The sequence below is a fragment of the Neolamprologus brichardi genome, chromosome 17 (genome assembly GCF_056152115.1).
Source record: "Neolamprologus brichardi isolate AB-2024 chromosome 17, ASM5615211v1, whole genome shotgun sequence".
NCBI classification, from domain to species: Eukaryota; Metazoa; Chordata; class Actinopteri; order Cichliformes; family Cichlidae; genus Neolamprologus; species Neolamprologus brichardi.
In genome coordinates, this window is record NC_142120.1 from 21,210,036 (window position 1) to 21,232,616 (window position 22,581).

The 22,581-nt window shown below is 39.6% G+C and overlaps 1 protein-coding gene across 1 annotated transcript in view; it reads left to right on the forward strand.

Annotated features, from left to right (window-relative positions):
• LOC102788275 (thyrotropin-releasing hormone-degrading ectoenzyme-like) overlaps positions 1–5,446 on the forward strand; it is a 267,187-nt gene extending 261,741 nt beyond the window's left edge. The window contains exon 20 of the mRNA XM_006781006.2: positions 398–5,446. Within this exon, the coding sequence (XP_006781069.2) occupies positions 398–550 (153 nt within the window). The 3' untranslated portion in view covers positions 551–5,446. The remainder of the gene's footprint in view (positions 1–397) is intronic.
• Positions 5,447–22,581: the final 17,135 nt, after the last annotated feature.

Sequence of the window (22,581 nt, forward strand, 5' to 3'; positions counted from 1 at the left end):
GTATGTAAAAGAAATCCCTGTGAGACTAACCTCTGGGTTCAAACTGCCCCACAATGCTCTCTTTAGTTTTCTACTCTTGACCATCTCAGGCACAAAGATTGTGCCTTCTAAGTTTTATTTAGATTTTTAAATTTTAATGGAAACAACATAGAACAGTTCGATGAGCTTGAAAGGCTCAAATCTGCCTGAAAGTTATCAATGTCCACCGTGTTAGGGATCTCCATCCTGAAAAGTCAAGAAGTTGTTTCTTTCAGCACTGCGGAGGGGGGGTGGGTGACAGCCTTTTTAGCATCTACAGGGGATAAATATTATTATTATTGCTTTTCTTTCATCTTCTTTTCTTTCCTTTCTTCTCCTCTGCTGCCTTATTTACTCCTGTTGTTCTTTCTTCCTTTAGTTAAAGGAGTTCATCCTGTCCAGTGGTGTGGGGGCGGGGCCTGCGTTGCCACGAGCGCTGGAAATTGTCGAGGGCAATGTGCGCTGGCACCGCCTACACCGGCGGCAGTTCTACCAGTGGCTACGCAAACCTCCGAGTACCACCTTCGGTTAACACCATGCCAGCCAGCTAAAGTGAAGTGACTGCAAACTGACTGCTATGCTAACGCCCTGCTAGCTACCAGATGCAGTCAGACAGAAAAAAAGATGGACTGAAAGATCAAGAACACTGGGTTGACTGGTTTTGATTTTTTAAAAGAACCTTGATTTCAATCTTTTTAGCTCTACTGGATTGCTTTCTTCCACTTGTGGCTGATGTGGTTAAATTGGTTTCTGTGCTATGTTTAGACTGCTTTAAGGGCAGTCACTGAGACAAGAACCAGCTCTCAGATTAAAAACAGCATACAACAAAGTGAAATGACTAAGATTTTTATAAACAACAAAAAAACAAAGTTGTATTTCAGCTAGAGTTCATTAGACACAGCCCATGGAGGACTACTTACTGTGGTATTAGCAGTCACGGGTGGTTCTTTCTGAGGTTGACAACGCGTTTAGATATAAATGGTTTAGTGAGTTTTCCCTTTAAAACATCTAATATGACACTAATGTTTGATACTAGCTTTTCTTTTGATCAAAAAATGGGAACACAACCAGTATCGAAAAGTCAAAAAGTTTATTCTGTTCATTTGGACATAGCATTTTCAGTGGGAGAAACATTTTGTCGCTCAACCAAGTGGCTTCTTCAGTCTCAGCTGCTCAAACCAGCGTTCCTCCCTGTCCAGGATGTGTACATCCTCATCACTGAAAGAGTGTTTACTAGCCTGTAGGCATAGATAGACTGCGGAGTCTGGGACTGGCAAGTTAGCTCTTCTGTGTTGTGCCATCCACTTTGCCAGAGGTTTTTTGGTTTCCCTGATGTATAAATCATGGCAGTCCTCCTGGCTCTTAATAGCATACACTATATTACTCTGTTTGTGTCGGGGGACTCGATCCTTGGGGTGGACCATTTTTTGGTAGCTCAGTGTGTTTTGGGGTTTAAAATCCACAGCGACTCAGTGTTTAGAAAAAATGTGTCTCAACTGTTCCAATACTCCTGACACATAAGGGATCACTACGGGTTTTGCAGTTGTCCTTCTTTCCTTGATCGCCTGGAACTTTCTTTAGGTGCCTTCCCAGCTTTGACAATTGTCCAGCTGGGATAACCGTATTTTACTCAGGACCTTCTTGATATGATGTTCTTCTGCTTCCCTGGCCGCTGTATATGTGGGATGGTGATCGCTATGTGTTGTAGCATCCTAAATGACACCCAGTTTGTGATCCAGTGGATGACGAGAGTCAAACCTTAAATACTGATCCCCATGGGTAGGTTTATGGTACACATCAGCTTTTAAATGTCCCCCATTACTGATGGAAATCTCACAATGTAAGAAGGCTAACCTGTCAATTTTCATATCCTCCCTGGTGAATTTGATGTGTTGGTCCACTGAGTTAATGTGATCAGTGAATTGTGGTATGTCCTGAGATTTGATCTCACCCAGGTGTCATCCACATACCTGAACCAGTGACTTAGTGGTGATCCAGGCTGAGACTGTAGAAGTCAGTTGGATGAATGACGAAATGTTTTTCCCACTGAAAACATTACGTCCAGATGCAGAATGAACTGACATTAGATTGTATGGTTTCAATCACACAATGCAATGAATTGACTAGAAAGGATTCAAAATAGACATTTCAACATATCCAGAACAAAGAAAATTTTACTCTCACTTTGAGAAATCATAGGTGTAATTGTCTGCATTTTGATTGGCTGATTAAAGATGCAACTCGCAGTTTTCAGCACTTCAAGGCTCTGATCCTCACAACGCCCTTGCTAACCAAAGATCCAGAACAGTTTAATCAGTCTGGCCTGTGTTCAGCACATTAAACCGGCTGACGTTAAAAGGCAGACACCCTGGCAGTTAGGGGCATGTCGATCATTGAACAGAGCTGTAATTAACACTACATGGACTTAGTGTCTTCTGATAACACTCAGAGCACTGATTCACACTCATTAACTGTCCACAGAATGCATACCGTTCGGCCTGAAATTAAAGGGCAGCTTTTTTTTTCATGATCAAAAACTCAGCTTTTGAAAATATCAGTGGTTTCAGGAGGGGTTTATTGGGGCCTCGTTTCAGAAATGTCCCCTGAATATAAAAAGCTCTCAGCACAAAAGCTCAATCAAAATTTCCTCTAAACCAGAGAAAACACTTAATGCTGAAGAATAATAATGGTCGAGCAAAGGTCTGTTTTCTTTTCTATAAGCAAAACTGGACAGCATTTTGAAGGAGACTTTAAAAGAAGGCCCAAAACAGCCTTAGTATATAAAGGGTTTGTTGGGTTTAAGCAAAAGCACAGAGGCTGAATAGGACAAGATTTACAATTTTCTATAAATTAGTTTTTCTATTTAAAGTTATTGACAGCAACTACAAAAACAGAATTTACCATGAAAGGTATTTTCCATTTGCCAATATGTAAGTCTGTATTTCTGTGCCCTCTATAGGATTAAATATGCTACCTGACAGAAAACCAAAATAAAAAGTATTTAAATGCATTTTGTGTTTGAGAAATGAACAAATGAAATGTTTTTCATTTGTAAAGGCAAAGAAAACAGGAAAAGAAAAACAAATTCAAATGTAAAATGAATGCAGCTCTCATTAGCCTGGTCTGGAAAAATAGAAAATATCCAGTTAACAGCAGTTCTCTCTGAGAAAATACACTGTTGATGTCAGAGGTCAGAGGAGAATGACCAGACTGCTTTCATAGGAATCTGATAGTAAGACAACAGTAACCCGAATAATCACTCATTACTATCAAAGTATGCAGTACAGCATCTCTGAATGCACAACTAATTTGGCATTCATAGACTTAAATGGAAAAAGACTCACATTAGCATGATCCAGTTAACTTTCAGGGGGCTAATTCTAAAAATACTAATTTATAACCCTAAGCTATCATAATATATCATTTTTATTCTTTAAAAGAATCTGTGTGTTTACTTGTTTGGAACAAGTAAAAGACATTATTTTCTTTCTCTTAAATTAAAGACACCTGCATCCACACACTTGGCAAGCTACCAGAAGGGGTCAGGTGTAATTGTAATAGTTTCCCCAAATGCTTCCCACTTCAAATCTGTCAGCCAGAAAACCTGCTATTTATTTTGTGACCTCCTAAAGTCTGACAAACTCCTCAGAGAGATTAATTGAATGACAGATGGATGAGAATGTTGGAATCATTCCTTGTGGAAAACTGAGAGGAGCCAGGGGACTGTAAAACTGACAGAGCATTTCAGAAAGCTTTTTCTGGCTGACAGCAATCTTGGAAATTAAATCAGTGACCAAATAACAACTCAAAAAGATTTCTGTGGTTTTACAAAGCACAAAACCAGAAAGTTGTTGGACGAAAGCACATCAGCCTCAACTTCTGGACAAAACCTACAGTCAGAAATACAAGATTTATTTTTTTTGAGCCAGTCAATGGTTAGATATCAGTAAACCTGATGGACAAATCAGTGAGTAGAGTCAAAATGAAAGATGGTGAAATGAAATGTCCAACAAGACAGCTGAGAGCATGTTGTTTAGAGAAATGTGTTTAGTGTCGTTATATGCAGATGATGTGGCTTTTTAAACACAGTTGTACTCATGTTGATGTGACAGATTAAAGGTCATCATCAGTGGACTTATTTAAAGACAGGCAAGTGTAATCCTATAAAGTTCACAAAGTGATTTACTGATGAAATGCAAAGCTTGAGGAACCTGGCATTTCAAGATATTTGTTTGCAACGATAAGTTCTATGTTCAGGAGCATGCAGTTTGGCAGAGTTGATGCTATATGGGACAGTGTGATGGATTACAAAGTACAACAGACGGTGTACAACAGCACTGACCATACACACGGTCAGTAGTGCACGAGTGTCGTAGATCTGACTGCTTTGTGGAGCCTGTACAGATTCTGCTGCACTACAAAATATAAAGCAGAATGGAGGTGTTGGCTGCGCGACAGCAATGTGACAGATTCTACAGATCAAAGGATTTCCGATCAATGTGGATTGTACAGTATAATGGGCTCTGCACTGCTGTGGACTGTGTGGCTAAGAGTCTTGCAGCATTACGGATTTAAAAGCACAATGGACTTTCAAGGGAGTAGATTTCTGATTTTGCTTTTTTAATGTAAGTGATTCTGTGGACTCGAGAGTCTTAGGAACATGAGCTGGACACAAAAATGCCTGAAGAGAACACCTGTGAAACCTTTGGAAATGTGACTTTTAAGAAGTTTTTTTTTTTTAAAAAGGACTTTTAATGTTTGTTGCATTGAACTTTTGTCCAGTGGAGCAGACTTTGAAGTTGTTCCTCTTCTCTTCGATCCAGCTTTGATGTTAATAACTGAGCCATATACAAATTAATGGACCTGCCTGCTTCTATAAAATGTGTGTCCAGTGACGTATGTTGATGTGTGTATGTGAAGATGAAGAAAACAGCAGTTTTGGTGATGAGAGCCACATTACCAGTTATGATTAAATGATTATAATTATGATGGTGGAACTAATTATGATGGTTGACTCAGTGATGACAAATGTTGATGATGTGAAAAAGCTAATTAGTATCATTCTAATTATTATACTAATTATTCAGTGCATTTTCAACCTTCATTGTCCATTCAGGGAAGTTCAGTTTACAGACACAAAGCACACAAAAAATCTGCCCTGTGTATAATAAACACTGTAAATTATCCAACTGTGATGACTTTGAAATTAAAATGTGGACTACAAAGATGTTGATGCTGAAGATCATATTAATGGTGGTGGTAATGATGAACATGATGATGATTATGGCTTAGGACCAAAATCTGAAAGAAACAGGAAGTCCTACACAAGCCTTTAATCCTACTTCCTGTTTACTTTTCTTTGGTTGTGTTTTCTGATTGGACAATATTAAAACAGAAATGGTTACCCTTGTGTGTGATTCATTCTGTTTCCGTTCAGTACCTCAAAACCAGCAAGAAGGCAAGTAATAGGAAAGTTTATTAGTCTGAACGCAGAAATCTGAGGGTAACGTCCTGTTGAGCTGTTCCTCTGAAAACTAAAGTGACCTAATAGCTACAGAAGATGGTGTTGGCATTTCAGTACCATAAAACAGGATACAGGATCCCATGATGGAAGAGTTTATGTGCACAGTGGGTCTGAAGATAACTGAGCTGGAAAGCAGCATTGATTCTGTACTTTTTAACATAACACAACCTAAGAAGGAACTACTTTAAAAAATTAAGTATACAAGGAGCCACTAACCTTGGACAGAGGCAGACTTCAGATCGTGTGCCAGTTTACGATCAAGGATAGTTTGTGGTACAGCAGTTTAGATCTACTTTGGTTGTCGTGGTAATCCACTTTCACTTTAATCTTTTTCTGTCTTAGTCTCTTTGCTGTCTGAAGTCACAGATCATCGAGATAAACTGCTAGGAAAGTTTTTTTTTTTAATATATTTCATTTAGAGGAGCCAGAATTTTTTTGTATGTTGCCTCTATTCTATATAGGTTTCTTAAAGCTAGATTTTACTGTCCATTGCTTGTATTTTTCCCTTTATTAGAGCTAAATATTGCTTAAATGTCTTGTTCACATGGTTTGTCTTTTCAATATGGTATTGTCAGTGCTCCACCAATCGATGTCAATCAGAGGTTTCTCTTTTAGGATAGTTTTAAGTGGCAGTTGCTGCTATTTTGTCAGTACTGCCACATTGGCTCATTTACACGTGGCAGTTGTTAATGAGAAGGGTTATTTGTTCTGAAGCGGTGTCTAGTATCCAAGTAGTTTTCAGTGTCTGAACTTAAAACAAATAAAGAGTACTTGAACCATCCCCACTGGACACGAACTGTTGTTTTATGGTTGACAAAGCTACTTGTGTCATCACAGTTACTGTGGAATTTGTAGGTCTTTAAAATGGGATCACAGTGGCTGATATTGCCACGGCCTGTGTCAGAGCACTGATGCCAGGAGGAATCTGACAAAACAGCATTATGTTACATTAACGAGAACATGTTGGCCGACCCTGGGGTAGAAGCTAAAAAAAAAATAGAACAAAACAAAACAGAAATTGTGTTTCTATGAACTCTGATCGCTCCTAGTTACTGAACCATTAACACTAAAAGTGGGGAACTTCCTTCACAAGTTATTAGAGCGATTGAAATGTCCCTGCAGTCTGAAAGTACCTTTTATGAGTAACCACTAATCACATGATAAGTGTTGCATTATTTCTCTGAGCACAGTGAACTTTCCTTTTGCTAAGACCTTCAGTTATTGACTATTTTTCTAATGTTTTTGTAGTAGTCTTACTGTTTTTAATCCACTTGGGTTAAATAATAATATAATTTTAAAATCACAGTTTATGTTTTGAGCCCTCATAGTCGAGTGAGATTTGTGCTACTTTTAAGGAATTTAGGATCAATTCCACAACAGTGAGATAAAAGTAGATGCTGACTGTTAGTTTTTATTTTCAAGCTATTTTTATGCACATATACTTTGTCAAGTTGAACATCAAATACAATAAAAGAGATAAGGCCTTTTATTTGGATACAGTCATTGCCTCCTTTTGTTCAGACACCATTTAGAGACCTTGCAGTTTGATTTCTAAAAGCTTTGACTCAAGGGCATCGTGTGTCTTTGTAGGATGCAGCACTGAGACCAGAAGAATAACCTTGTAAATAATCATAATCCAATTTTAGTCAGTATCCATCATCTACTTGTTTATGAAATCCACTTTTGTTTTTTTGCCATTCAGATTTTTATTGATACCAATAAAGGAATCAAAATTGCTCAATTCTAATTTCCCGTCTCTATTGCTTATGATGTGGAGGAGTGGTGGCTCTAATCTGAGCCCCACTGGAATGATTGCATGTCCAAGGCAGAGGCCAGCCATCATTCAGAGACAACTAATTTCCGCTGCTTGTATCTGTGATCTCATTTTTTTTTGGTCACTACCCAAAGCTCAACACCATAGTCGGGGGTGGAGTTGTACATCAACCAGTCATTTCCAGGCTTATTCTTCACACTCAGCTCTGTTTTCACCACTATAGTTGGTCACTGCAGCCATGGCACCAATCCGTACATCAATCTCCAGCTTGCCTCTCTCCTCACACATCACTCGTGAACAATACCCAGAAATATTTAAATTCTTCCACTTTGGGTAGCAACTTGCCCCTGACCTGGAGTGGGCACTCCACCCTTGTCTGCCTGAGCGCCATGGCTTCAGAGTTGGAGCTGCTAATCCTCATTCCTATGGCTCGACACTCAGCTACAAACCACTCAAGTGCGAGGCGGCACTCCACTCGACCTCCAGCTACAGCAGGACCAAAAAGCAGAGATGAGATTCTGGCGACCAACCTTTGGTTGCTTGGCTACACCAATATGTCTGTGAAGGTTCTCGGGCATCCAGGTCATCATAGTCTGAAGAAGCTTCTCAGATGAGAGGTGAAATGTCTTCAAGCAACTTAAAGAAGTCCAGACGCTTTTCTTTGCAAGCTCCTTTGACTTGGCTACACCAAGAAATTCACAATATATAAAATGAGCATCATTTTCTTTTAGCCATAAATACAACAGAAAAATGTTCACATAGTCAACGATCCAATGAGCAGTCTCCATTTCTCAGACTTCTACAGTCCGACTTCTTTGTGGAACCAGAGGAGTTGCCCCCCGCCCCTTGATCCTGAACCCTTCAATCCCATTTTTGATGAATTCCACTTTAACACTGCTTTCAGTCTTGTGTAGTGGAGCTAGAACAACATTTGTCCTTTGTGAGACAACTTTTCTTCTAGCTGAAAACCCAGCTTTGCTGCTACAGGTGTGATTTTCATAGCATGGCAGTTTATCACAGATAGGAAACAATATCTGAAAGTATTGGAAGGCCCATGCTCTGCTTCTGCTGCAGATACATCTCCATCTGTGTATGATTACTTTATGATGCGTTCTTTGACTTTGACGGAGAGACTTACTAATGCTGACTTCATTGCAGCTTCAGCTTGCTGAGAGGAAATACATCTCAAAATCTTATTAGTTTTGCAGGGATTTCAGCTGAACCAAACAGCAAATCTAAGCAGCAAGAAACAAACTACATTTAAAAAACAAGAATCAGCAGGATATGAAACTCTGTCGGGAATATATTGATCCATACATTAACATGAAAAGCCATTTAAAATCTAGGTGATTACAAATGCAGCTCAAAAACCTTACCAGTATTTCAGCACTCAGCTCCTCTTTATACCACATTTATCACTAACACAGCCAGACAATAAACATTATCTCTTCTTTAGTGAAGAAAAGGCCCTGCAGTTGTTCGATTTGTCTTCATTTTAGATCTGCGAGGGCTAGTTTATCCAGCCACTGGATCAGTATGGTTACTCACACTTTGTCCTTATTCTTCTTCAGATGAAGAAACAGCACAGCAACATATGGACAAAAGGACAGGCTCATGCCTCTTTGTCTTTGAATTCAGGTGTTTTCAGTCTTATTGCCTTTACAAACATCTATGGAAGAATGGGTCAAACCTATTTTCTATGCTGAGTTGCACAATGTCTAAACGTCTTCAACACTCAGCTGAGTCTAACTGCAGAGTTCTTCTTGTGCCAAATCTCCTTTGGCATTATTATCAGCACTAAAACTGTGCACTGGGAGCTTCACACTATGGGTTTCTATGGTTGAGCAGCTCCTGTACGTATAATGAGTAGATAGTCCATTGTGTCCATTTTTCCCAGTGTAGAAGAGAAAATACACAAAATAACAATGGGAACTTCCTGACACTGAAGAGATCATAAAATCCAAATGTGTTTTCTTGATCATTTATAACCATTGAGTCCACAGGGCTCCACAGAACAAAGGAACAAAATTAGTTTTTCATGAAATAATTCTAAATTGATATAGTCATGCCTGCTGTTTTTAGAATATAAAAAAAACTTCTTCCAACATGTCCTTGAGTCGCTGGATGTTGTTGTTTTTCATTCCCACTATAGCTGTGTGGTACAGCGAGCATTCTCAGTTTGAAAGGCCAATTAGTCGGCCCAATGTCACTTCTCACACAAGCTTTGCCTTAGATTTTTGGAATTTCGCACAGGTATGGATGACAAGAGGAAGAAAGTATGTGCAGATTGTCATAGTTCTGGCATATAAGATACACACTCCAGTTGTGTATCCTATATGACTGAATGTAGACAAGGCCAAAAAACAAAACAAACAAACAAAAACAGTTATATTCAAAGTGACACAGCTTAATTGTGTATTAAAACTTATCAAAATACATACCTGCATTTTGCACACTACCTAAATGCATTCAGCCTACATGGCACAAATGTCACATTGTCAGGCTTAACGCGGTCTTCAAAAGTCCTTCAAAATCTCTCAATTTTGCTTAATAACTACATTTTCTTTGCCTTCCTCTGGCAGAGCTCTGCGTCCCAGCTGCTGTCAACAGCTGCAGCCATTGTCACGATAATCAAGAGGAAACAGAAGATCTCACCAAATTCACTAAACTTTTTCAGACTTTTAATAATTAAATGTTATTTTTGACTGCACAATGATTAATTCATGGAAACTCATGACAAGTGATACTGTATCAACAAACCCACCCCACAAAAAGCACGAGCAGAAATAGTAAACTTGTATTACTACTGTGACGTTTACTTGTCTAGTCAATGTCACAGTGATGAGATTGGTGGTGGCTGATTTCCATGGTAACAACATGACTGTCAAGAGGGGCCACTTATTCTTAAATATATAATGAGAAATTACAGCTGGAAGAGAGTTTCCAGCATTTAACAATTTAACTGAGAAGGAGAAATGAACAGAGATTCAAACCGGCAACCAGCGCAGTGATCTATGCATATGTGTGTGCATGTGTGTGTTTGTATGTGTGCGCAGCATCTCCAGACTTCATCCAAAGTGATGAATGGCTCCATTGTTTTTTCCCACAGCGTCATGGGAAATCATACCGTGCATACACACTGAGAGTGCACGCTATGTGTGTGCGTATGTGCATGTGTGCTCTTGTATTACCACTGTTGTGGGGACATAATTCTGTTCGTGCAGCTTACATTCAGGTCATTACAGTTTCCTTTATGGGGAACAAAGAAAGTCTCCATAATGCAAATCATTTAATTTTACAGCAATGCCTTGACCTGGGGTAGGTTAAAGTTATTAAACTGATTGTTAGTCTAATGTAAGTCACTGTTATGGCCTCAGAAGTGATAAAAACAAAACTCTGTGTGTGTGTGTGTGTGTGTGTGTGTGTGTGTGTGTGTGTGTGTGTGTGTGTGTGTGTGTGTGTGTGTGTGTGTGCTGAGATTAATGGTACTCGGAAAGAATGTGACACAGAGAGAAATGAGCTAAACAGATGATAAAGAGAGAGAAACAGGCACACATGCAGAGACAGAGGAGTACTTTGGTGTTTTATGAATGGGAATGCAAAGAGAAGAGAATCAGTCTGCCACTTTACTCCAAATCCAACCTAAATCTGTCAGTATGGATCGCCAGAACTGCCATAATCAAAAATAAAGAGAAACTCTGAAATAAAATTGATATTCAGTCCTGCATTTATTTACCTTTCTATTAGTCAGGCAGGTAACCTGCAGGCCAGTTTTTATAAATTAATTGAAGTTCATATATTTATTTTTGGATATTGTATTCTTCTCCCTTTGCATTTCCCCCCAAAACCTATTTATTTCTGGGGGGGGGGTTTAATTCAATGACGCATTTCTGCTTCATTATGCAAATCAGGAGGCCATCAGCAGTTTGGTGCTCCATCATCAGTGACCGGGCTCACAACTTAAATGGCTGCCTTCAGTAAAGACATTAATATAAAACCCCTAGATGAATGTTTGCATTGTTTTTTCTGTGTTTGATCATTTTTATTATGAAAGTTTCAGTTTTCCTTTCCTGTAGAAAAAAAGCTTAATTGAGAAGGAAAACAGAAAACAGCTTGATGAAGACGATCTACACTCAAGGCAGAATTATCTTGTGTTGGGGGGGAGGGAGGAGGGAAGGAAAGAAACAAGCAAACAAAAAAAGAGAGAAACTGATGAAGGGAGAAAGACAAGGAGAGGTGAATAGGAGGCAAGAAAAGAAAGCAAAAAATATGAGGGAATTTGGAAAGCTTAAGAGTCAAGGAAACAGGAAACGAGGCAAGACAGAGAAAGGTGATGAGGAAACATGACAAGAAATAGGAGATGAGAAACAACCATAAAAGGAAATGTAAATATGGAAGCAAATAAAGAAAGATTAAGGAAACAGAAGCAGAGGGGAAAGTACAAAAAAATAAAGGAAAAATGATGAAACAAGGAAAGACACAAGGAATAACTTAAGAAGGAAAAAAGGAAAGAATTCAGGATAGGGATGAGTCGGGCTAACAGCAGCAGTGTGCAGATTTTTATTATTCTTATTAGTCTTGTGTCTGTTCGGAGGAATCCCATTTCAGATAAAACACACACACACACACACAGTTTAATGAAGGACAGGAAGACAGAGGGCAGGAGAAAAAACGTGTAATTCATTTTCTGATATCAAATATAATCCATTGTTACCTTGGTAACAGCTTAACCAGAGTCAGAGAAAGTGGATTTTTTTCCTTTGGCAGAAGCAGTAAAATAATAAATCAGCTTTACATTACTTTACCCAACAGTTTTATTACCGACTTCATTCTGGATTATTGGATCACGTTAACGAGAATGCTTAAAGCTCGGGTGAAACATGCTCAGACTGTCTCACAGCCTTAATGACAGGTGCATTAATGAACAGAGGTATAATACTGCAGTGCACGTGTGACACACACAGTCAGGTTGATAATGCAGCCATTGTCCCTACAGTGGCACCAACGGTGTAATATGGATCCAAATTACAAAAATATTCAGTTTTACTTCACTCATTTAGAAAAGGTCCTGTAGCTGTAGCCTTCCCGGGAGCTGCTCATCTAAACAACATGAGTGCAAAGTATACCAGTGTCAAGTTTAGTGACTAACCAGGACAAAAACTATGATGACACTATCAATGAATGAAAATGAGATGAAAATATTCTGGAGACACTGGTTCTGAAAACCGATCAGAACTCATTACGTTGTTGTGGTGGGGTGTGGTCTGTTGTGTGGCTGCAGGGGAGGCTGACACACCTGAACTCAATCAGGTCATCATACCTCCCCTGCATCAAAGGATTGAAGTGATCCCTGAATGGTTGTTGTTGTTATGTGCAGGACACTGATGAAAAGCTTCATTCAGGTGTGTGTTAAGACCTGCAACACTGCAAAGAAGCTTAGAGTGGTTTGTGTTAAACTCTGAATTACATTTAAAACCTTTCTACTCAATGATCAAGTCCGTCATGGCCTAAAGACCTTCCGTCATCACATTATTATAACAGAGCACCTGTGAAACTTGGCAAAGCTTTTCAGGCCCCTTACCTGTGGAACCAGTTCCCAGGAGACCAGCTCTACTGTCAAGATCAGGCTTAAAGCTTTCCGCATGGATAAAGAGTTGGGGCAGGTGACCCTGAAACAGGTGAGGCAGGAAGGTATCTGCCTCACCTGCCTTCCTAGGTGAGGCAGATACCTTCCTGAGCTGGTTCTGCTGGAGGTCTCTTCCTATTGAAATTGAGATCTTTCTCCTCACTGTGAAGAGCTTGGTTTTAGCAGACTGTCTGATCATTGAGAATTTATCCTTACAATATTCAGTAAAATACTTAATTCACAGTAATGAAGCCACATAACCTGAAAATGGAACTAGGTGCAGACTATGCTTCCGATACCACTGCAAGCTTCTTCTCAGTAACTGCTGACATTTTGTGATCTCACTAAGCAAATTCCTCCTTCCTATGATTATCACTTTGTCAGCTCACATATAAGCAAAACCTGATGCTGTCACACTGCAGCAGGGCAGGATGAATCCACCTGCTCCACTCACACTGAGCCCAGCCCAAGACTCGGCAGCAGTCATGGTGACGGCTTCCAGTGTGACCTAAATGTGAACTGCAAATGTGTGTGTGTTTGATGCAGCTCTGCTTTAAAATTCATGGTAATTACAAATGTGCTGCGACCTCAGAGAAAACGTTTGTTTATATGGAAAACCATTTTTGGTATGTGTGTGTGTGTGTGCGTGGGTGGACGTGTGTGCGAGTGTGTGTGTGTGTGTGTGTGTGTGCTGACAGTGGATTACTCTGACAGCAGCAAAACAAAAAAACCCAGATAATGTCACTCTGACTCCTCCTATCTGCTCCGCTCTTCGCCTTCCCCTCTCTTACCTGCCTGACTCCTTCTGTCCTTTGCTGTCTCCTCTTTCCTCCCTTCCTTACATCCTTTCTCTCATTCCTGTTTCTCCTGTTGTCCTCTTTCCTTATCCGACTCTGCGACTTACAGACTCTCGTCGGTTCATTTTAATATGAATGAAACTAGAGCTGCTTTTCCTTCAGGCAAAACACACACACACACACAGAGAGTTACACACACACACAGAGAGTTACACACACATCCTAAGTATTCATTTGCATTTTTTCATCTCTCCAAACTGAAATAATTTAATTTCTGTTCATCTTCATTCACATTAAGGCACTAAAACTGGACTCAAGGGTGTGTGTGGGCGCTTGGATACGTGTGTATGTGTATGTGTGAACATGTGTGTGTGCGTACATTTTTATTTGTAAATCAATTATACTGTTACCATTAAAAATTAAACTCATCTTTAGGTGAGGTTACACTCTAAGGGCATGAATGTAAATCATCATAATGACCTCACAACTGATTAAACCCTGCTGACAGATTTTTGTGTGTGTATGTGTGTATGCAAGCATATTGGTTTCAGATGTTTCATTTTCAGCTTTTACTTTAAAGGCAAACACCCTCTGATTAAGGTTCTATTTTGACTGTTGCTTGGTCATTAGTTTGAAAGTATTTGCAGTAAAAGCCATCATCTTCCATGCAAACTACAGGCAGCTGTGGCAACCAAGCAACAGAGGTTTTTGGTGCAACAACTTCCAGGAACCACCGCTGAAGGAATACACATTGCTCCCTAGTGATCAGAGGACATCTTCAAAAAGTCTCTAGGCCTGCCTGACTTTAGCTTGTGAACCAACTTGTCACAAGTGGAACACAATTTCTCATTGGCTCAGACATCCTTGAACATCCACCAGGTCACCAGCGACCAATATAAAGTCAGGGGTAGGACATGAATTTGGTTCATTTTCACTATTTGGAACATCCAAATAAAAAAAAATATTTCAAGAAAGCTTGACTTCACTTTAAGGTAACATTTGAATGGTTTTATCATGTGGCTAAAACAAAGCCCTTACACAAGACCTAACATTTGCAGCAACTACAGCTGGCATCAGTGTGACATTCCAGCATCATTTCTACTTTAGATTTAACAAACTGAAGAAGCCAATCAGGCACTTCATAATTTCTGTGTTTTCCTGTGACATGTCTGTAGGTCCATTCACAGAAATCTAAAAACACGAGTCATAGAAAAAAGGAAAAAACTTCATATTAATGCAGTCTGTTTAAATACTGAATACACACACATGAAACCGCTGACAAACAATTGACTTCACCTTCTTCTTTGGAGGGGAAACACAAGGAGCTTTTAAAAACAGTAAAATCCACACAGGGAGAAGGACATAGTTGTTCACAGCTTTTCAGATTTGTTCTTGTTTTGTAAGAAACGTCTCTTACATAAAAAGTCCTCAGGAGCATTTGATGTGCAAAGCCTCCACAGACAGATAGAGACTGCAGATCAGTTTGCGTTTCAAAGAGTTGTTAGAGAGAAGATGTTTCACCCATGTCTTTAATCATTTACATCTAGTCTTCTAGACAACATGCTGCTTGTATTGTGTTCATTAATGTAGTCCACTCTCAGGCAAGCTGGCAGCTATATGCCTGAGGTCAAGTGACAACAAACCATTGTTCCACACCCTGTTTGATATAGCAAAAATGGGGCTAAAACTAAATGAAAAATAAGCAAGATAAACTGATTTTTTTCATCAATGAATGAACCAGCAAATAAATGAAACTTTCCTGTTCTATACAGAAATGAAGTAACATTTCTGATACAAAGCAGAAATGTTAGGTTTCTGGTCCCAGGAAACAACAAAAGCAACAGAAATAGAAGCCTTGCAAACAACATGTGATTTTCAAGAGCACTGAGAGGACAGAGCAAGTTAAACTTACAAACACTGCCAACATTTCTATCTGCATAATTCTGTTTAGTCCCAGTATCCTGAAGCTTTACAAGTCCATCTTCAAGAATATGCTTAAAAATGTATTAGACCACCTGTCTCAAAAACAAGAAAACCCAAATATTCTAGAAATATGTCCAGAAATTGTTTAAAACTAAAAATTACTTGTTAGTTATAACAAAAAAGATTTCATGTTTTCATACCCGAGTCAGAGCCAGTACACAAAAATCAATCAGGCACAAAATCCAGCCACTAAAACACATTTCTGTAAATAACTGGAATAGTCAAGTTCTTTATATTTTTTTCTGCTTTACAAAAAAAAAACAGTAAATTTTAAAATTCATGGATAACAACAATACACATAAAAAATGGACAGACACACCTGTTTTGGATACAGTAATTAATGCAATTGATACACAGTTTCAGAACTCCCTGTCAGTATACAATACTGCATGCATAACATACATGTTCCCTTTTACACTGACAGCATAACAACACTTATGTAAATATTGATGTGTTGTACTCTTTAAGTGTTTTCTGTTATTTTAAATGGGTCACATGTTTTACAGTAGACTTGTATGCTCAAGGATGCCCCGCTGTCACAACCCAAAAACTGCCTAGCAACACATCAAAGAACCCAAAGTACAGACTGAGCCTTTTGACTCCTTACACTCCAATCTAAGACTGGAGGGATGTGCAGGCCACCATGATGTCACCCTCTGGTTTACAATGTATCAGTCATTTTAAGCCTCAAGCTGAGTATATTCACGTCTGGTTGTTTTCACAGCCATAAGTAAGGGACAACAAGAGCGTAAATGCATCCTGTCAGTCATAAGGTAGGCCTACCCTAAAATATATTATGCTGTATTATCCTTCTGGATACTAACAAACAATAACAGCCAGTTAGGGAAACCTACAAGGGCAGAAACTACAAATAATAAGAATATTTTTTTTGACAAAATCATAGATTTATTGGAACAAATTTTAAAAAGTGTTTAACAAACATTCATCTTTAAAGTCACAATTCAAAAAATAATAATATGACAAGCTTATAACATAACACTTACAAGAATAACACAACAACTTCTTTAAGAAGACTGTGGGCATCATGGAGTTCAGTTGAACTTTAGTCTATTTTAATCAGTTTGCTCACCTTTGACTAGATTCCGTTCAATTCAGTTTTATTTATACAGCATCAAATCACAACAAGAGTCGCTTCAAGGTCCTTTATATTGTAAGGTAGACCGTACAATAATATATACAGAGAAAAAACAAACAATCATATGACCCTGTATGATCAAGCGATTTGGCAACAGTGGGAAGGAAAAACTCCCTTATAACAGGAAGAAACCTCCAGCAGAACCAGACTCAGGGAGGGGCGGCCATTTGCAATAACTGGTTGGGGTAAGAGAAGGAAGACAGGACAAAAAACATGCTGTGGAAGAGAGCCAGAGATTAACCCTTTAAAGCCGGTCGGAGTGGGCAAGCTCCGTTTTGCGTTCATTTTTAAATCCCTGTAGAACCGGAACCACGTAAGCTAGCACAATAATTTTTTTTTGCTTATGAAACCAGCGGAGTTGTACTTACATCTTTTGCCATCAGCTTGTCCTAAGTCACGGTTCCCTTCCACATATGGCTTTGCAAAAACTGCATAAAAAGTGCTTGCAGGAACAAAAACATAATATTCCAGAAACAGGCTTTGCTGAGCCGATCAGCTGTTCGTAACACTTCCTACATTGGAATAGACGTCAGCGCAAACTATCGCATGTCCGCCATTACCTGCCCGAAACCAGACGTGACGTCATTTTGCGGAAAATGTAGTTGTTGGTTTTTTTACCTTCGGGGCCTTATAAGCTTCTACTGGTGTTTTTAAAAGTCATGTTTGACTTTATGACTTTCTGAATAGATTCCGGGATGCTTAGAACTCAACTTGCACTGCTGGAAATAGTTTATTTTTATGCACATGCTTTTTTTTTTTTTTTGCAAATTTGCACTACAATATTCATTTTCGTTTGTCCTGCAGTATATAAAAATTGGTGTATCTTAAAAATAAAACTATGAAGATACTCAAAATATATTTCCTGTTGTTGGAAACTTTTTTGTGCAACTTTTTGTATTTACAGTTTTGAGGGATAAGCCTCAAACCTAGAAATATATGTAAAAAACAAAAAACAAAATGATTTTCAATTTTATTGTAGTTTATTGCACTTTTTTGCAATCTATGTAGTTACTATGGACTTAATGCATACATATTATCAAGATTTGGGCTATAACGGTTGTATTGATGTATAGCAACTTGAAATGCTCCCAAAAATGGCTCTACAGCATGTAAAAATATAAAGATAAGCTCTGGCAGACTTGGTTCTGTGGTAGGTCTTAAAGGGTTAATGTATTAATGTACAAGTATGATTCAATGCAGAGAGGTGACTGGATAAAGTCTAAGAGTTGTTTGGACTTTAAAAAAAGAAAAAAAGGAAAACAAATACCTCACTGACCAGATGTTAATGAATTACTAATCAATAGTGAACACACACACACAAACATCGCAGCCAGTCAGAAAGTAGAGACACAGGCTGACAAAGAGAGAATGAAAAAATCGAGAGCTTCAAGGTAAATGGAAATGTTCAGAGGAAATTGGTTGTTTCCTTGAGACAGGTGGAGAAAACATGGGGAAACGACAGAGTCTCTGCAAGTGTATGTGCATGTGTGTGTAGTAATTATATCAGCAGTCAGGGTTGATGGATGATTGAGCTTCTATCTGCAGCTTTGGGCCCCGAACACACTGTGCTACTATTAATTTCACATCACCACAGTGTGCTATTTGCTGAATAGTGACTACAGTTTAAAGAAAATAGCTATATGAAACTAACTTCACTGTGGAAGTCAGTATGGAAGTCTATGAATGCCAGCACTGCTGACTGATGCGCAGGTTTCTCACTATGTGATTGTGGTTCAGATGAATGTCTGTACTGGTGCTCATTTCTTTATCTTTGCAGACTTTTATTTTCACCTCTGCAGATTCACTTTTTCAGGGTTTAAGCAAAATTTAAAAATCTGCAGCGTGTGTGAAAACTGATAGAAATGCCCCTGCAGGATGCTGTCTTTCCATTCAGTTCTTTCTTGAATTGTAATTGTTTTTCATGACATAAAGTAAGGAATGGAACAGGAAATGACTATTTTCTGTCATTCTGTTACTGTTTTTTAAATTTTACTTTTCAATGATGGATGATGGATATATGACAGATTTATGCATGGTGCAAAATAACTAAGGGAAAGCTTAAATCGCACACTGGAGCTTGATGAATGAAACATTTACGTTAAAAAAACTCTGTGTGACGCCTGAAATACACTGTTTAATTTGTTAAGAGCAAAATGGCATCATTAACATCAATGAGTAGAAACCAAAATCATCAACACTATGAGGGATGGATGTAAAATCTCACAAATAGAAATCACAGGCTAATCCAATAAGTGGCTCAGGAGGCTGTATGCACCCCTACCATCTGGGCATGCTCCTGATGGATGGTGTTCTGCCGTATGTCCTCCTGGACCTGGATCAAGGAACCAGTGAGCCCAGTCTGTGGTGTTAAGGGCTCATTAATAATATCGATGCTTATGTCATCCAGTAACTCCGCACAAACTCCAATTGCTAAGAGTTCACGCCCAGGATGCACTGCATCAGCAACGAGGTCTGACAGTCTATCTGATTTGATCCTACATAAAAGCCCTCAGGGTGCCATTGAGAGAAGGCCAGGCTATCACCTACCCGCTGATAAACACATCAGGCTGGATGGCATTGTAGGAAACATAATTGTTGCCATGGATACTTTCCTGTCACACATGCTCAGTGAACTTAGTGTCATTTGTGAAGAAAATGCCACTTCTGCACAGTGCTGGGCTGTGAGCACAGGTCCCAGTAAAGGACTTTGGCCCTCATGAAGACAGTTCGGTTAGAAACATGCACGTGTCGTCCACTGTGGAGCTTCCTTCTCAGAGTCAGATCCGTTGTGCTCCTGCTGCTGAGCTGATGAATCTTTCCAGCTCTCTCTGAGTAAGAACCCATCTCCTCGTGTCTCCTTCAGACTCTTGAGGCTGTTCTGGGAGAGAAAGCAAACCTTCTTGCAACAGTATGTATGGATGTAATGTCGCTGAGGAGCTGGACTATATGTGCACACTAAATGGGTTGCATGTAAATAATATTTATGGTTTTTTTTTTTCAGATAACCATAAACCATCTTTTTAAGTGAAGCAGTATCATTTTTAATTATAATTCATAGCATTTTTAAATTTAATGCATGAAAATATGTCACACGCAAGCCTCAAACTGTGGTTTCTGCTGTAAGCAGCAAAATGACTCCCTTCACTCCACAAGTCCACATTCAAAGGTTCAAGAGACTGATCAGATGAAGGATCATGTCCAGGAACCAGAAATAACGAGGGCTTAACTGGCGTCTCCTGACTCCGAACCTTGACTCACCCTCCTGCCTCCTTTTGTCTCCTTTGTTACTCCATAAACTGCATCAATAGCTGTCAGCAGCCAGTAATGTCACAGTGTGAGCATCAAATCACTGATGCTAAGAGCACCATCTCTAAGTATTTCTTGGCCTTGTAGCTAAGAGTATGTGTGCAGCATAGCAGCCAAAATGCCAAAACACAGCTGCTATCCTGTTTTAGGTACTAAATATTATAGTTTACTATGACTGGGGAAAAGGAGGAGAGGTCATGTATTTTACTTATTTTAGATAGTCCAGAACGGCTCTGTTTAGATTTGTAGATGGATTTGTTTAAAAAACTTACGCCGTGCTGCTGAAGAGTCCCTGTGAGACGGGACCATTAAACATACATGAAATCAATCTCGGCGTCTCCAAGTGCGCTCTTAGCAAGTGCGATTTAGTGTGAAAAGGCACTAAATGTGTCAAATAATAATTCTAAACAGTCGGGCTCTGTCACTTTCACTGCATTTCATTCTGCACGAATTCACTTGAAAGCAACACCTCTCTGCTGTCTCTGCCTCTAATGAGTGGTTTCAGTATCTCATTGTAATAAAAGGTTGGTGAGAGAAAATGAAACCTGCTATTCTCCTGCTGTCACCGTACAATAGGCCTCAGCGTGCGTGCCTGCGCGTGTCACACATATTACCATATCAATAGTTCTCTCCTCCCACCACCCACTTCTTCTCTGTCTCCCTCTGCTGAGATGTAATTGTGGCTGATTATCAGACGAGCACTGTTATCAGCGCACACACACTGGGAGCAGCACAGCTCCGGTCGGTTCTCTGGAAGAAGAGATCTGAAAGAAGAAAAGCACAAAATGATAAACAGACCGCAGGACATACTGTTCTCATGGTTTTCCTCCTCCAGATAAATTTGGAAATAGAAATGAGAAGTTGAAGTTCGTCACCTCCCGCTGTTGAACTACAGTGTGTGTGTTGAGCTCCACTAAAACTCAACAGCCTGTGGGGCTGTTAGAGCTACAGCGTTACCTAACACTCGAATTTATCAAGCACAATTGTGCCTCAAGGGTAAAAGGTGGAACATAAAATGCTCTGTGCTTTAGACCGTCCACTTTCCTGAAGGAAAACTCCCCATGGAGCGCCCCTTTAATGGGATAACAGGATAACTGAACAGGCCTGCAGGGGACCGGCTCAGGCGCCAAAGGGGGTCTCATCCAGAACCTCCGTCAGAATTAACATTTTGTGCTGGAAGGGAATTAAAGAAAAAAAAGATTTTTTTAAAAAAACATAAAATTGCACCTGAAAAGAAAATTATTAAACTGAATAAGAGAAATCAGACAGGGGCAAACAAATAATGCACATCCACACAAAATTACTGCAGAGAGAAACCAAAGGACAGGAAAAAAGGCAAAGCAGCCACACAGCCATGCTCACCCCCCTTCTTTCTAATTTGCTGCCATATTTGCTTTGAAACAATCACTTAAATTAATATAAAAACAGTTCTGATGTTCAACCAGCAATGAGATGCAGCTGTTGCACCTTGTTGTTGATCTAACGGACCTCCTGGGTTGCTGTTTTGCACCAGTCCTCCTGCATGTCCATAGTGTGATGGAGGTTTGCTGTAAAGCAAATGTCACCAGAAAGGCAGAGAAACACCATGGAGACTCAAAGCAACTACAGAGAGATGCAAATCAAGCACAAAGTGGGGCAAACCAAAGCAGAACAAAGGGCGACGTTAAAGCAGACACAGAATGACTGCAAAAGTCCAAAAAAATGACCAAAAACAGCGACAAACCTGCCAATAGACAACACAGCAAAGAAGCACAAAAACAGCAGAGGTAAGGTGCAAAGGAAGTGATGCAAAAGGAGACTAAAATAAATGAAAAGGTTTGAAACGCTTAAAAACAGACACAGTGGCTGCAAAGCTCCAGTAGATTTTTCCTCTTGTACAGGCTGTGATCAGCTGACCTGTATCCATCAATATAAGCAGCTCCACAGCTGATTTCTCACACCATGGAGCTACACTGTTTGTTTAGTGTTAAAAGCTACATTAATTATTTCAGTGTATTTAGGCTGTGATCAGCTGACCTGTGCTGCTGCTTTTTGTGGATCTAACAAACTGAATTCACCAAGATATGAGCAGATGTTACACAAGCTACAGACCTTCCCAAAGTGTGGGGCCCGCCCCCTAGGGGGGGCGCAGAGCCATAGCTGGGGGGGGGCGGGATGACAAGGGGGGGAAAAAAACAAAATTCTTGGACACTGCTAGCACGGGCGCCTACAGAAACGCAAAGCAGGAGATGAAGCATCGCTGAATATGTTTCCAAACAAACTTCATTCTAAGCCAAAGACTAGAAAATATGGTGAAGCATATCTTCCCTTTGGCTTCACCTGCACAAGTGCTGAGGTAGGTCTCCTCTGCAGAATTGGTTTTCCCTGCGTCAGGAGCACGCGCTGGGCTGTTTAAAT